A 12,492-nucleotide genomic window follows, 5' to 3' on the forward strand; every position below is an offset into this window, starting at 1 on the left:
TAAGTCAATATAAGAAGTTATACAAATAGAATAGAGAATACGATTTTCAAATAACCAACACTAACCTCAGTCTCGGTGTCAGTGGGCAGGTTCGCGGGCAGTGGCAATAGACGGACTTCTTCTCTACGTAGCTCACGAGCCTTCTTGAAATCCTCTCCCTCTGTGTCATCCTTACCATCATCATCTAATAAGTAAAAGGATATTAATTTAGTTTTAAGATATATGTTATTGCAAATGATTAAAATAGAGTTAGAGAAGTAGAGGGGGTGGGGATTACCTTTGTTACGAGTATTTATGTATCGAGCTTACTACCGTAACAAAAATTACTCAGGGAGTGGAGTGTGGGTGGAGCTTAAAGCACCGGGTGATAGCCAAGCTGGGTTAGCGTTGACCAATGGTGGAAATGCCAGCGACTTACCACTTCACTATGTTCAGAGAGGAGATTTGAAAATTTGCATGAAAAAATTCATATGCTATTAGGAAACGAGCGAATTACTTTTAAACACAAGTGCGTGTGTGTGTTTGCTGCTCTTTGTTTATGCGGGAAAAGCATAAGTCGCACCAGAGTTAACACCTATACCATCCTATATCCAATATGGGAACATATACCCCGCACGACACTGACCACTCCGACCTCACCAAGGTCCACACATTTCCCAACACTTTCTGATTTGGGGTCATGCATGCATTTCTCTAAGTGAGTTATAGAATAGCCACAGACAGGACAAAATCGTCAACGCCGAGCAAATGCCGCACCTTCATAAAGGCTTTTTTGATGCCTGAGATTGAAGCCCGTGATGTCGGTAACATTTCAGCAAAGTATTGTGTGATATAAACCTCTTAATTTTTTTCTTTGGGGTTATGTGAAGTAAAAAGCAGGGACGTGAACCGGTTTTGAACCGAACCGGTTTTGAACCGGAAAACCGCTTTTTTCTATTAATTAACTGAACCATTAACCGAACCGAAATTTTCCACAAATGTTTATCCGAACCGAAAACCGAACCACTTTCCATAAAGGTTTAAAGGTTCGTTTTAACCAAGTTTTAATAGATAAATGTACCCACTTTTTTGTTTTTGTTAAACATGTTAATACCTACTATGTTTGTTTACCATGAGACAATATCAAATGTAAAGACAACCCATCTCATTTGACAGACACTTTACCCTTAACCTTGCGCGTTGTTGCACTTGACACTTAAACTTGCGCGTTATTTTTTATACCCGAGCTCACTTGTGCACAAGGGTATTATAACTTTGGTCACATAACGGTTGTTTGTAACAGGTAAAACGAATCGAGATACATATAGACAAATGTATACATAAGTGATCAGAATTATAACTCGAGTAAAAATTGAGATATCTTAACGAAACTTTGTACGTGCACTTCTTTCGGGCGTAGGGCGGATGGTTTTGAAAATGGGCAAAATCGGACAATAACCACGCCTATCTCCCATATAACGGTTTATTCAAAATTGATGCTTGCGACAATCCTTTACCTATTACTTGGTTTATGATAAACTTTTGGAAAACGGGCGTGGCACCACCCGCTTGTGATCACATATATGTATCTCTGTAACCGGTCTACCAATTTGTACCAAACTCGGTATGGTTATTGTGCTTGCCACATAAAAGCAAAACATTGAAAATTATTGAAATCAGAATAAAATTGAGGCCGCTTTTCATATAACGGTAAATTTCAGAAATGCTTGAAACTTCAATATTTCGAAATTTAAGGATGCTAAAATACTCAAAATTGATACACCCGGCTTACCATGTTGCGGTGGCTTTCGGAAAGGTGAAAATCATAAATTTAATACCAGCGCCGGGTATTTAATGTTCGGCTCCGCCCGAACTTAGACTTTGTTACTTGTTTGTTTTTCGAACCGCTGAACCGAACCGACAAAATTTTTCATCCGGTTCACGTCCCTGGTAAAAAAATTTTTCAATTTGGCACAAAGTGCTAAAAATGGCACTTTTGTAAAAAAAATTACATTTCAATGCATTTTTGTGAAAACTTTTGCGTGCACTTCTTTTTCTCAACTAAAATTTTCTAATTTATAAAGGCTATTCAACTGGTTTATGTTATTTTATCATTGCACTTTTGTTTGGAAAATGTAGCTTTATTTTATTGCTAAATGTGAATGATTAAAAGGAATGACACCTTTTTTGGCACTTTTATTTTTCTATTTGGCACATTTTGGCACTTTTTTATCATCAATATGGCACCTCATAACTAAGGATAGTTGGCAGCCCTGATTGGAAGATTTCTGCTGTGTTTTGGGGCAACAACTTGTCTGCAGTAAAAAAGCATGTCATTTGTGTTTGAAAAGTGTGTGAAAACCAATCAATTAACTTATATGATCTCGGTTCCGATATTAAATAATCAATAATTGTTTATACCCGCATTTTGGCACATTGGCTCGTTGAATGTGCCATCTAATAAATAGTGTCGTCATTCTCCTTAGCTGGTTTTAAATTATGTCGTCACAAATTGCTGGCGGAGACATGAATACAGTGTAAGAAAATTCTTTTTCTATAATTGTTTCCTTATAGAAAAGTTGGTTTCTTTTCCCCCTAAGACATTCCGAATTCGTTCAAAATATGCTAATTTAAAACACAGAATTCTTTTAGTGTTCCTCCGGGGTTTTGGACATGGACTGTTTCTTCAATTTAATAGTGTTCGCTTTATTTTTGTGGAAACGAAACATAATTTGCAAGTTATGGGTCATTTCTACACCCTTTCTTCAAATATTTCTCGTATTCCAGCTGTGCGCTGGCGTTTAGTTTTTCGCATCGTGTTTTTACATATTCGTAATTTAAAGTTTTTTAATAAAATGAAATGGTGGTAGTTCATGATTGTGCGTGGATTAATATCACAACACTGAGGATTTGGCAATAACCTTTTTCATCTATTAAAAAACAACACTTACGCGGCAATGTTTATTGTAAGAACAACATTTTTTTCTATGAATCGACATACTTTAAGCATTGTTGACGCTATTTCCTTTTGAATGAGGAAATAGCGTCAATGACTTTATTTCCAAATTTTTGTTGACTTTATTTCGTTTTTGAAAAGGTAATAATGTCAATTGACTTTATTTCGCACCAGGGTGGGAAATAAGGTCAATTGACCTTATTTCCATTGACCATATTACCTGTCACCCGATCAATTAAAAGCGAAATTGATAGTCCACAGCATAACATTAGATCTCAGTAGACGATATCAAACTTTAGTGTGCGTTATATATGTAGTAATGGGAGACTTCATATCTTAGGAATTCTAAACTTATCAAGACTAATTCTAGGCAAAATTATTTTCTACTTTTTAGTCCATTAATAAAAAGGTGGTATATCAAAGTTATTTTATTTGTTTATTTTTTTCGATTTCTAACTGCCCAAAAATATATGTAGACATTATTCTGATTTTAGGTATAGCTTGCCAAAAGTTATATTGCCCCAGTACTCACCCGCAATGCCTTCACTGGAATCATAAAAGTCATCTGACTCATCACTATCGGAGTAATGTTGCTTGCCAATCCAGTCAGTGGCCAACTGTAGAGTTTGTGCACCCAACGGTGAGTCATTTGCCTCTTCGAACATATCAGCATCGGATTCATCGTCTGAGTCATCGGAACTGGATAGATCTGATTCAGAGTCCTGATTCGACTCCGGCAAGAAGTTTCTGCCTGACCATTCATGTTCGTCGAGTATATGCTCCTCTGAAGGTTCGCCATCGGACATTGCGTCGGTATTTTCAAATTCAATACGCTCGGGCGTCTGACCACGATCCAACAAATCGAGCTGCACAACACTGTCGGCAGGTCCACGAAGTTTGTCAGGTGTTTTGAGCAAATCTGCAGGGGAGGTGCCGTCACCGGCAGAACCCGCCGGAACAGTAATGTCTGCAGCCGCGGCTGCTGCTGCGGCAGCTTGTTGCTGTTGAGTTGGCTTCTGAAATTTGATGATAATGACCATAAGATGTGGTTCTATAATTTGTACATGAATACAATTTGCACCATTACCCGTTGGCCTGGTTTCCGCATTACAGGCCGTATAGCCTTTGCAGGTAGCCTAAAATGTTGCGTGCAATAGAAACGTCCATTCGGATCATCACGATCAAATGCATAGCCACCCAGGCGCAAATTCGTTTGACAATGGTGACACTTTAGACACGAACGATGAAAAACGAGATCCTCAGCGGCGATCTTTTCCATTAAATATACGATTTGTTTGCAGAAATGGCACTTCTCGGAAGCTGCTTGCTTCTTGAATGCCAAGGCAACCTTAGCGCTCTGAATTCGATAAAATTGAAAACGTTATTAGTTATAAAGCAAAAGAAGTAAAATACTATTTTTCAAAATTAGGTTAGTACATACATAATAAATATAAGTAAAGTTTTCATAATGAAAGTGATAAAGCTTAATGTTATGTTAGGATATGAGTGCTGACATGATTTTATGTACAGTAGATGAATGGAACACTGCGAGCATAAGTCGCTGTTTCAGAGATCCTTTAAACCAGTAGCGACATTTTAATGTACAAAAAGCAACTAGTTTATGTACGAATAAAAAAATATGTTCATACATATGTATGTATAGGAATTACTCCAAAACAAGCTATAGCAGGTGGCTTTCCATTGCCTCGAAGATAAATAAAAGTACCTAGTTGTAGTTTTTTTTAATAAAAATTTGCAAAACCAAAACGGAAAAGTTTAAATAAACTTAATTACCAGTTAAACGCATGAAAAAATTATAAGGCAAAAACCGAATAAGCAATTAACAGAGCCCAATGCAACATAAAAACCAATTTGAAGCAAGAGAGTCGACTAAACGGACAATCATAGGCAAAATAAAGGAGAATTAAAATCATTTGCTATTTTGAATCACGAGATCTTGCGTGTTGTATTAAATTCCACATTTGCTAAATATCTGTAAAGTCGACCCAACTAGCACATTACTCACTGATTTCGGCACTACATTGCTGGCGGTGGAGGGAGTATTCTTTTCCTCACTTGATTTATAATCTTTCTTCACGAATTGCCCAGCGATGGACGCGACTTTATTCCGACCACGTTCGCCAACTTCGAGTATCGAACCCTCCTTCAATTGCTTGTCCAAATTCTTTAACGTCTGATCGATCTCTTTGAACTTCTCTTCCACTGATTCTTGGCGTGTCGGTTTTGCCATTTTATTTTGTCTGGCCAAGAATTGTTCCTTACTCCATTTCGGCACTTTCTCGCGTCCCTTGGGGCCATGTACTTCCGTTCGTTTCGATTGTTCGATTTTCTTTTCGATTTCGCGTACATTCCAATCACTGCTGTCGATTTTGCCGATGGCACGCATTAAGTCTTTGGGTTTCTTATCGGTGCCGCCAGCATTTTTCGAGCTAATTTGCTGCTCCATGGATTTGATGCGATCACTAAACTGTTCATCGGGGTTGTTTCGCGGCATAGCTGAAGGTATATCGCCCCGATTGCGGTCCTGCACAATGGGCACACGAGCGAAATTTGATTTTAGTTGGTCGATTTGATTTTTGCGCCATTCGGGGTATGAGTGTGGAATGGTAGGAAAGGGGAAAATGTAAAGGAAGTAAAATTTTGACAAAGAAAAAATTGGAACAGGACGGCGAAGGTGTTTTGTGAATGGAGAGAAAGAAAAAAATCACGAGTTTTAATAAAAAAAATGAATAATATAAAATAAGAGTTACACTAAACTATATACTTAACGAAAACATTATAAGCACAAACATAGTAGAGCAAACCGTTTATAATTAAATTTTATTAATAATATAAACAAGCCACAGTGGCAAATTAATTTTGTAATTAGACACAATAACAGTTACAAATTGCTTACTTTGCAAGCTAAAAATAAATGAAAAGATAGACAGAATAAAGTTAACAATTCCACTCAGAGTAATACGTACATACATATTGCTATGAAGGTAATTAACCCTCTGCTACTGACGTGCCCGAAGTTTCCCTATTATACTGGCGTGTAGTCTCTCAGACACCAATTTTCCACATCAAAATATATATATTAGATATTTATTAATAAACTGGTTGTTTTCGATTTAAACGGGAAATTCTATGAATATTTTAAGTACTCATTAATGAAATAGTCATATAAATAAACTTTATGTCGAATGAGTTAATAGTAAAAACAAATCCCTAGCTTAGAGTGAAAAGTTGCTAAGTCCACTTTTTATGAAAACTCATATTTTGATACAGGAGGCTAGAGAAACTAAAAATGCATCGTTTCGAAAAGTGTAAAGGTCCTTGTTCATGTTTTCTCGTTTATATTGAATGAAAGGAAAATTTGCTAAGTCCAAAAAAAGCTCCGAAAATTCTATAAGGCAAAAATAGTACGAAATAAAGATCAAATCCCTTTGATTCGTATGGAGTTTGTCTTTGCTTTAAGCAGGCAAAATGTTGTATTCAAAGTTTTGCGAAATACTTGAAGAAAATAGCTATAAGAAGTTTGTTCCTCTCCTGTACAATTTTCAAATAGGGACTTAGCAACTTTGCACTCTAAGCTAGCGAAATATTTCTAAAGCAAGCTTTCTAAATATGAACGAAATCGGACCATATATGTGTACTTGTTTGCCAAATACATCGACTCGTGCGCCACCTATCGGCAAAATCTTTAGTGGAGTTATTCCTTTTCATGCAGTTAATTACATTCTAAATATTAACCAAATCGGACTGAAGATAAAAGGGGTTTTTAAATATCTCCATTCTTGCGCCACCTATCGGAATAACTCATCTTTCATACTGCATTGTCATCGGGTTCTGACCCGACTATGAAGTTTCAAGTCTAGGTCATCGGGAAGTTAGTAAATAATTGATTGAATGATTTGCCCCTAACAAATATATGTATATACATTAGACTTCATCACCAAAAAAAGTTGCGGTTTTTTCCGCCGGGATTACAAAATCTATTATATTTTAAGACGTTCACCAAAATATTTGGGAAAAATATTAAGATTTAAGTGAGCTGGACCGATTTGAAAATACCTCCAAAACTGGAGTTTTTTATGAATAAAAATAGTTTCGTAAAGAACTTTTTGAAAAAAGTCCCCTCAGATAACAAAACAGATTAAGCTTAAAAAATCTGCATACAAATATTTAAAAATCTTTTCAACGGAATCGTAAGAATGAGATTTTTGATGCTGTTTTTTTTTTTACTTTTTTCAAAGATTGATTTACGAAAAACTTGAATAACTGGGCCAAAACTATTCTGATTTAGACTTATGGGATCTCAGTAGAAAGGTATTTTCACACTGTTTTTATTTCTGTTAAAAAAAATCATTTGTGTCCCAATTTTTTTTTTTTCAAATACCAACACATCTTAATTCAACTTTGAATGACGTTCGTTCATCCTACCTTTCTCTTTCATCATTTGAATGAATTTATTAGCAAAGAAATAAAAAAGGGTGAGAAAATACCTTTCCACCGACACCTCTTAAGTCTAAGTCAGAAGAGTTTAGGCTCAGTTATTCAAGTTTTTCCTATACCAATCTTTGAAAAAAGTTAAAAAACAGCATCAAAAATCTCATTACTATTCCGTTCAAATTTTTATTTAATTTATATTAAATATTTGTATGCAAATTTTTTAAGCTTAAACCGTTTTGTCATTTGAATGGATTAAAAAAAAAAAATTAAGGAACTTTTTTTATTCATAAAAAACACCATTTTTGGCGGTATTTTGAAATTGGTCCAGCTCACTTAAATCTTAATATTTTTTCGAAATATTTTGGTGGACGTCTTAAAATATAATAGATTTTATAATTCCAATGGAAAAATAGTACCGATTTTTTTTGTATGGGGAGTGATGCAGTCTAATATACATACATACATACATAGCAAGTTAAATAAAAGCTTTTAAAAATAATGTTATTGAAGCTAGAGAAAAATGTGGAACCTTCGGTGTCTGTCTGACTACCACGTCAGTCGCAGAGGGTTAAAGCACTGCTCGATGAGCTGCGGTACGGTACCGCACGGTACATTCTCGTCGAATGTATTTAATGTTCCGCGCCACAGTGCGGCCGAAATTCAAAAGAGCGGCCGAAATTCTAAGGTTTAAAGAAATTATTCTAGACTTCGTACTGAGGGGTTTTCGAGGTCACTAATTACGAATCTGCTGTCAGAATTGTAAAATTCGAAATAGATCCGCGTCTAGTAAATTTCGCACTTTTTAATTAGAATTCTTAGAAATATTTTGAGTATGCAGTTTTATAGCCCAGTCAATTCTATCACAAAGTGGAAGTTTGAATTAGCTAGGACTTACCGTTGATTTTTGAGATTTTTTTTTGTTGGCAGTGCAAGTTATTTTCTTCTATACGAAGTATGTTCGATAATAGGAAGAAAATGAGCAACACCTTCATCAGAAAACAAAATTCCAAAAATCAACCGAAAATCCCAGTTTCTTTAAACTTGCACTTAATTAAATGGGCCACACAACTGCATGCTCAAAATCTTTCCGTGAAATCTAATTAACAAGCTCGACATTTTTACGTGGAGGTGAAGCTAATATGTATAAGCGTGGTAAAAAAATATAAGGAACAAAAATGTGCAAATGAGTTTTATTTTATTCTATAGCTAGTACTTTTCTACGTAAACTCCAATAGGTTAAAGGGCAGCATCCAACAGCGTGTTAAATAAGCGTACACGAAAAAAAAATTTGTAACGTATTTTACTAACCTTCAGACGTAGTATCTATTTGGTTTTGTTTGGTTTCCTATTCTCTAATTACTTTTATACGTTAATAACTTTTCGCATTATTACAATAATGTTGTGCTGTGACCTTCTCGGTCATATTAGAAATGAATTAAAAGAGAGGACTTAGGGTACCTAGGGCTTTTTAGGTGATCCCTTTAGTCAACTCAATGTCAACAAAGGCCTATCTACATATAATTTTGGCCACACTTTTGGAGTTCGGCCGCACTGCGCCGCACTTTCAAAATGCAATTTCGAGTACTCCTTTTTACACTTATGGTATTAGTCAACGCATATCGTACAAAATTATACCGTACCGCGTCTGATTCTGCAAGCCTTAATACAGCTATCGGGTAGCGAAAACAAAATATAGCATTTTCAGTTTAAATGAAACTTTTTTCAAGTTAAATGAAACCATTTTCAAACAAAGCGAAATATTTTTCAAATTAAATGAAACCTTTTTCAGGTCAAGCGAAACGATTGTCAAATTAAATGAAACCTTTCTCAGATTCAATGAAACTATATTCAAATTAAAAGAAACTTCCTTCCAAGAATGTTTCATTTAATTTGAAAAAAGTTTCATTTAATTTGAATAAAGTTCCACTGAATCTGAAAAGGGTTTCATTTAATTAGAAAAAGGTTTCATCTAATTGAAAACGGTTTCGCTTAAGCTGAAAAAGATTTCACTTAATTTACAAATGGTTTCATTTAAACTGAAAATGCTAGATACATAATACAGTCACTGCACTTACAAATTTATGAATAGTGTAAATAACTAAAAGAAAGAGAAGTTGGTAATATTACGAATATCTAGACATTTATTTAAGTTTTTACCTACAAAGCTTGCTTAATGAGGTATTTTTTCAAAGAAGTTAACAGGCACGACGTACGATCTAGAATGTTTACTAGACAGCTAGAAAAGTCTACAAAGTTGAAGAATTAGACTCTTAAATTCATTACTTTCAAACAGGTGGTGTTCAGTTCCCGTATCAGGCTAGCGCGGCAATAGGCAGAAAGGTAAGTCATTTCTATCCAGCCACAATACAGCAATTCTATGTAACTCTTCTCTGGTATAACTCACTTGAACTTTCCCTTAAGAAACATTGCCGATGAACTTCTTCAAGGGATACTCTCTAGCCCCTGAATTATAACAATTGTTTAAATAATCTTTTCAAACACGGAAGAAATTATCTTGCTTCCTCATTTTATTTTGGGAGCTAACGCTAAGCTATTTATCTTTGAAATTGGAAATCTCTTGGTGCTCCTAAAGAACACTTATTAGTTATTTTTCCTAAAACCAACATCTGGCATACAAGTCGTGATTTTGCATGCCAGATATAATATAGGTGCGCAGAGCCATAATCAATCATTTAATTAGAATTTGCTGTGCCAGATAGTTATCATGTCCAATTAAAGCAGATCTTAGTAAAGAAGATGTATCTGGCGCCAATATAGTGTCTCTTACTACAGTTCTCCTGCGCCATGGCCTGTGTTGAAACTATCCCAAAAATCTCACCTAAGGAAAATTTCCCAGGTGATATGCAGAATAAGGCCATTACATAGAGACTTTCGAGCCGGGACAAAATATACTTTAATACTCTACTCGTAGACAGATGTACCATCTTCACTACGTTTAGAACTGGATTTATTATGAGCGAAACTTTTTTTACTTTTGTTGATGAATACGTACATATAAAAATTGTTTGTGGTTTCTGATTGATGGAAGATTTTGAATTAAGACACGTGCAATATGTACCTACAGATGTACATACATACATGCATATGTAGGTATATAAAACAGGATGATACTTTTTTAATTATACGCAGCAAATGAGAACTCCTACTCTCCTTTCATTATGAAAAGGTACGTTTAGATATTTTTGCGAAATGAATCAATTTAAGGTAAATCAAAATTATGGCTAAGCCAACTAGATAACAAATAAATTCCCAAAATCGAAATGCTACTCTTAGGTCCAGTTTTTACTTAGATTAAGTAAACTGAGTTTAAATTGAACAACTGGCTGACATTTGATTGGCTAATCTTAGTTTAAACCAGCCAGATCGGGCGTTTAAACTTAGTTTAAACCACGGGCCTTAAACATATCAAACAAATGCAGTATGTACTAATTTACTCCGAAATATATAGATATGTATATGTGCAACTATTGAACAACTGAGCATCGGGTTAATGAAATCGGCCTTGTTTATTGTCATTCTTCAAATAAAAATTAGATAACAAACAGCAGCGCATTCAGATTTATTTCGTTTATTATTAGTTATCAACAGTCAACACGACCGATTATTGCAAATTCGTCTGCAGCATTTTGAATGTAAGTAGGTTAGATAGGCGCATACAAAATATGTATATAGCATCACGTTTAACAAGTGATCAAATCTTGGCAGGCAGGCAACAGTCAAACAAAAAACGTCAATTTCCGACTTTCTTACAGGATACAGCAATTTGCGCTCCAACTCCTTTACGCGATCGTTGAATTCCGGCGCATGTTGACGATATATGAATAGTGAGTAGTCCTCAAAAGCCTGCGGATCATCAGTCTCGCGCAACAACGTGTTGGCTTGTAGCATCTGCAAGCTTTTGTAAAAGTTCTGCGTTTGCTGATAACGTTGTTGGCGACGCTTGCTCTGTCGCTCCTGGCGATTTTGTTCAATTTCTTCTAGTCGCTTCTGGCGTTCCTCCTAACAATTCGTAGGTAACAACAGCAATTGGCAAAGGGTCAATAGGGTGTATGCTGATTAAACACAATGGGGGTCTCTTAATTTGAAACCACACAAGGGTAGTTAAGTAAACTCGTGCTTAGTACATGGATGAATGCTTTAAAAGCAATATTTGTATAATGTAAAAAAAGAGATGAACGAGAGGGCAGTGACAAGCATTACATATGAGTAAGTTATTGTAGGGTTAGTAGAACGCCGGGATGTACGAAAATGCAGGAACAGGAGACCACATCGGTAACATATAGCGAATACCTCAGATAGTTGGTCTGAAAACTCATTAATGATGATGCATGTACTCTGATGAAGATGGTCTAGCATTATATGGACCTTATGAAAGTAATAATACGCCAGATTTTGTTTGTATTGTTTTTAAATGAGATAATTTACAATTAAATAATATGAGATCAAGAGAGTTTAGAAATTGAATGTAACAAACAATTACAGCAAACAATTTTTATTTTCTTGGTATATATGGATGTGAATGTATGCATTTATGCAAGTATCCGACATGAAGTTTGAAAAGTGATCATGTCTTGTACAAGAAAATGGTACTTAGGACTTCATTTTTAGCAGAGACAAACTTTTTTTTTTAATTCAAATGTTACAGGAAGTCGGTCTTTTTGCAAAAAATGTATTCCAATTTTTTTTAATTACCCAAGGGAATTAATTAAAACCATTTAAAAATTGCGAACTTTTAAAACTTTTGTAAAATGTAACAATTCAAAATATTTTCCACTCAATTCAAATAAAATACGCTATTACTGACAATTTATATTGTCGAATTATTTAGATCACTTTTCAATGTCTGAAAATGTAATTTAAAATAGCTTCCTTAATTACGCCAATTGTGGTACTCACAATATTCGCTGCCTTCTCTGCGTTTCTTCTCTTTTTGGCTCGACGTGGTGTATCAGTTTGCCCTGTAATAAAAATAAACGTAATGAAAACTGTGCATTTGGATTTAAGCGAATATAGAAGAGAAGATCCCTTAGAGCCACACTTCTAGCGTAAGTTAAGCTTCGGTAACCAACTAAACCAAATAA

General features: G+C 35.2%; 1 protein-coding gene across 1 annotated transcript in view; it reads right to left on the minus strand.

Moving 5' to 3' along the window:
- The window catches only part of LOC118738032 (F-actin-monooxygenase Mical), a gene marked incomplete in the record, with an annotated part of 215,264 nt that overhangs the window by 47,272 nt on the left and 155,500 nt on the right, over positions 1-12,492 (minus strand). Inside the window, 6 exon segments of the mRNA XM_036468909.1 lie at positions 66-184; positions 3,468-3,951; positions 4,023-4,292; positions 4,962-5,480; positions 11,162-11,410; positions 12,308-12,369. Coding sequence (XP_036324802.1) covers positions 66-184; positions 3,468-3,951; positions 4,023-4,292; positions 4,962-5,480; positions 11,162-11,410; positions 12,308-12,369 — 1,703 coding nt within the window.

This window comes from Rhagoletis pomonella, unplaced genomic scaffold (assembly GCF_013731165.1).
Source record: "Rhagoletis pomonella isolate Grant_MI unplaced genomic scaffold, Rhpom_1.0 Rhpom_scaffold_00004, whole genome shotgun sequence".
Classification (NCBI taxonomy): Eukaryota; Metazoa; Arthropoda; class Insecta; order Diptera; family Tephritidae; genus Rhagoletis; species Rhagoletis pomonella.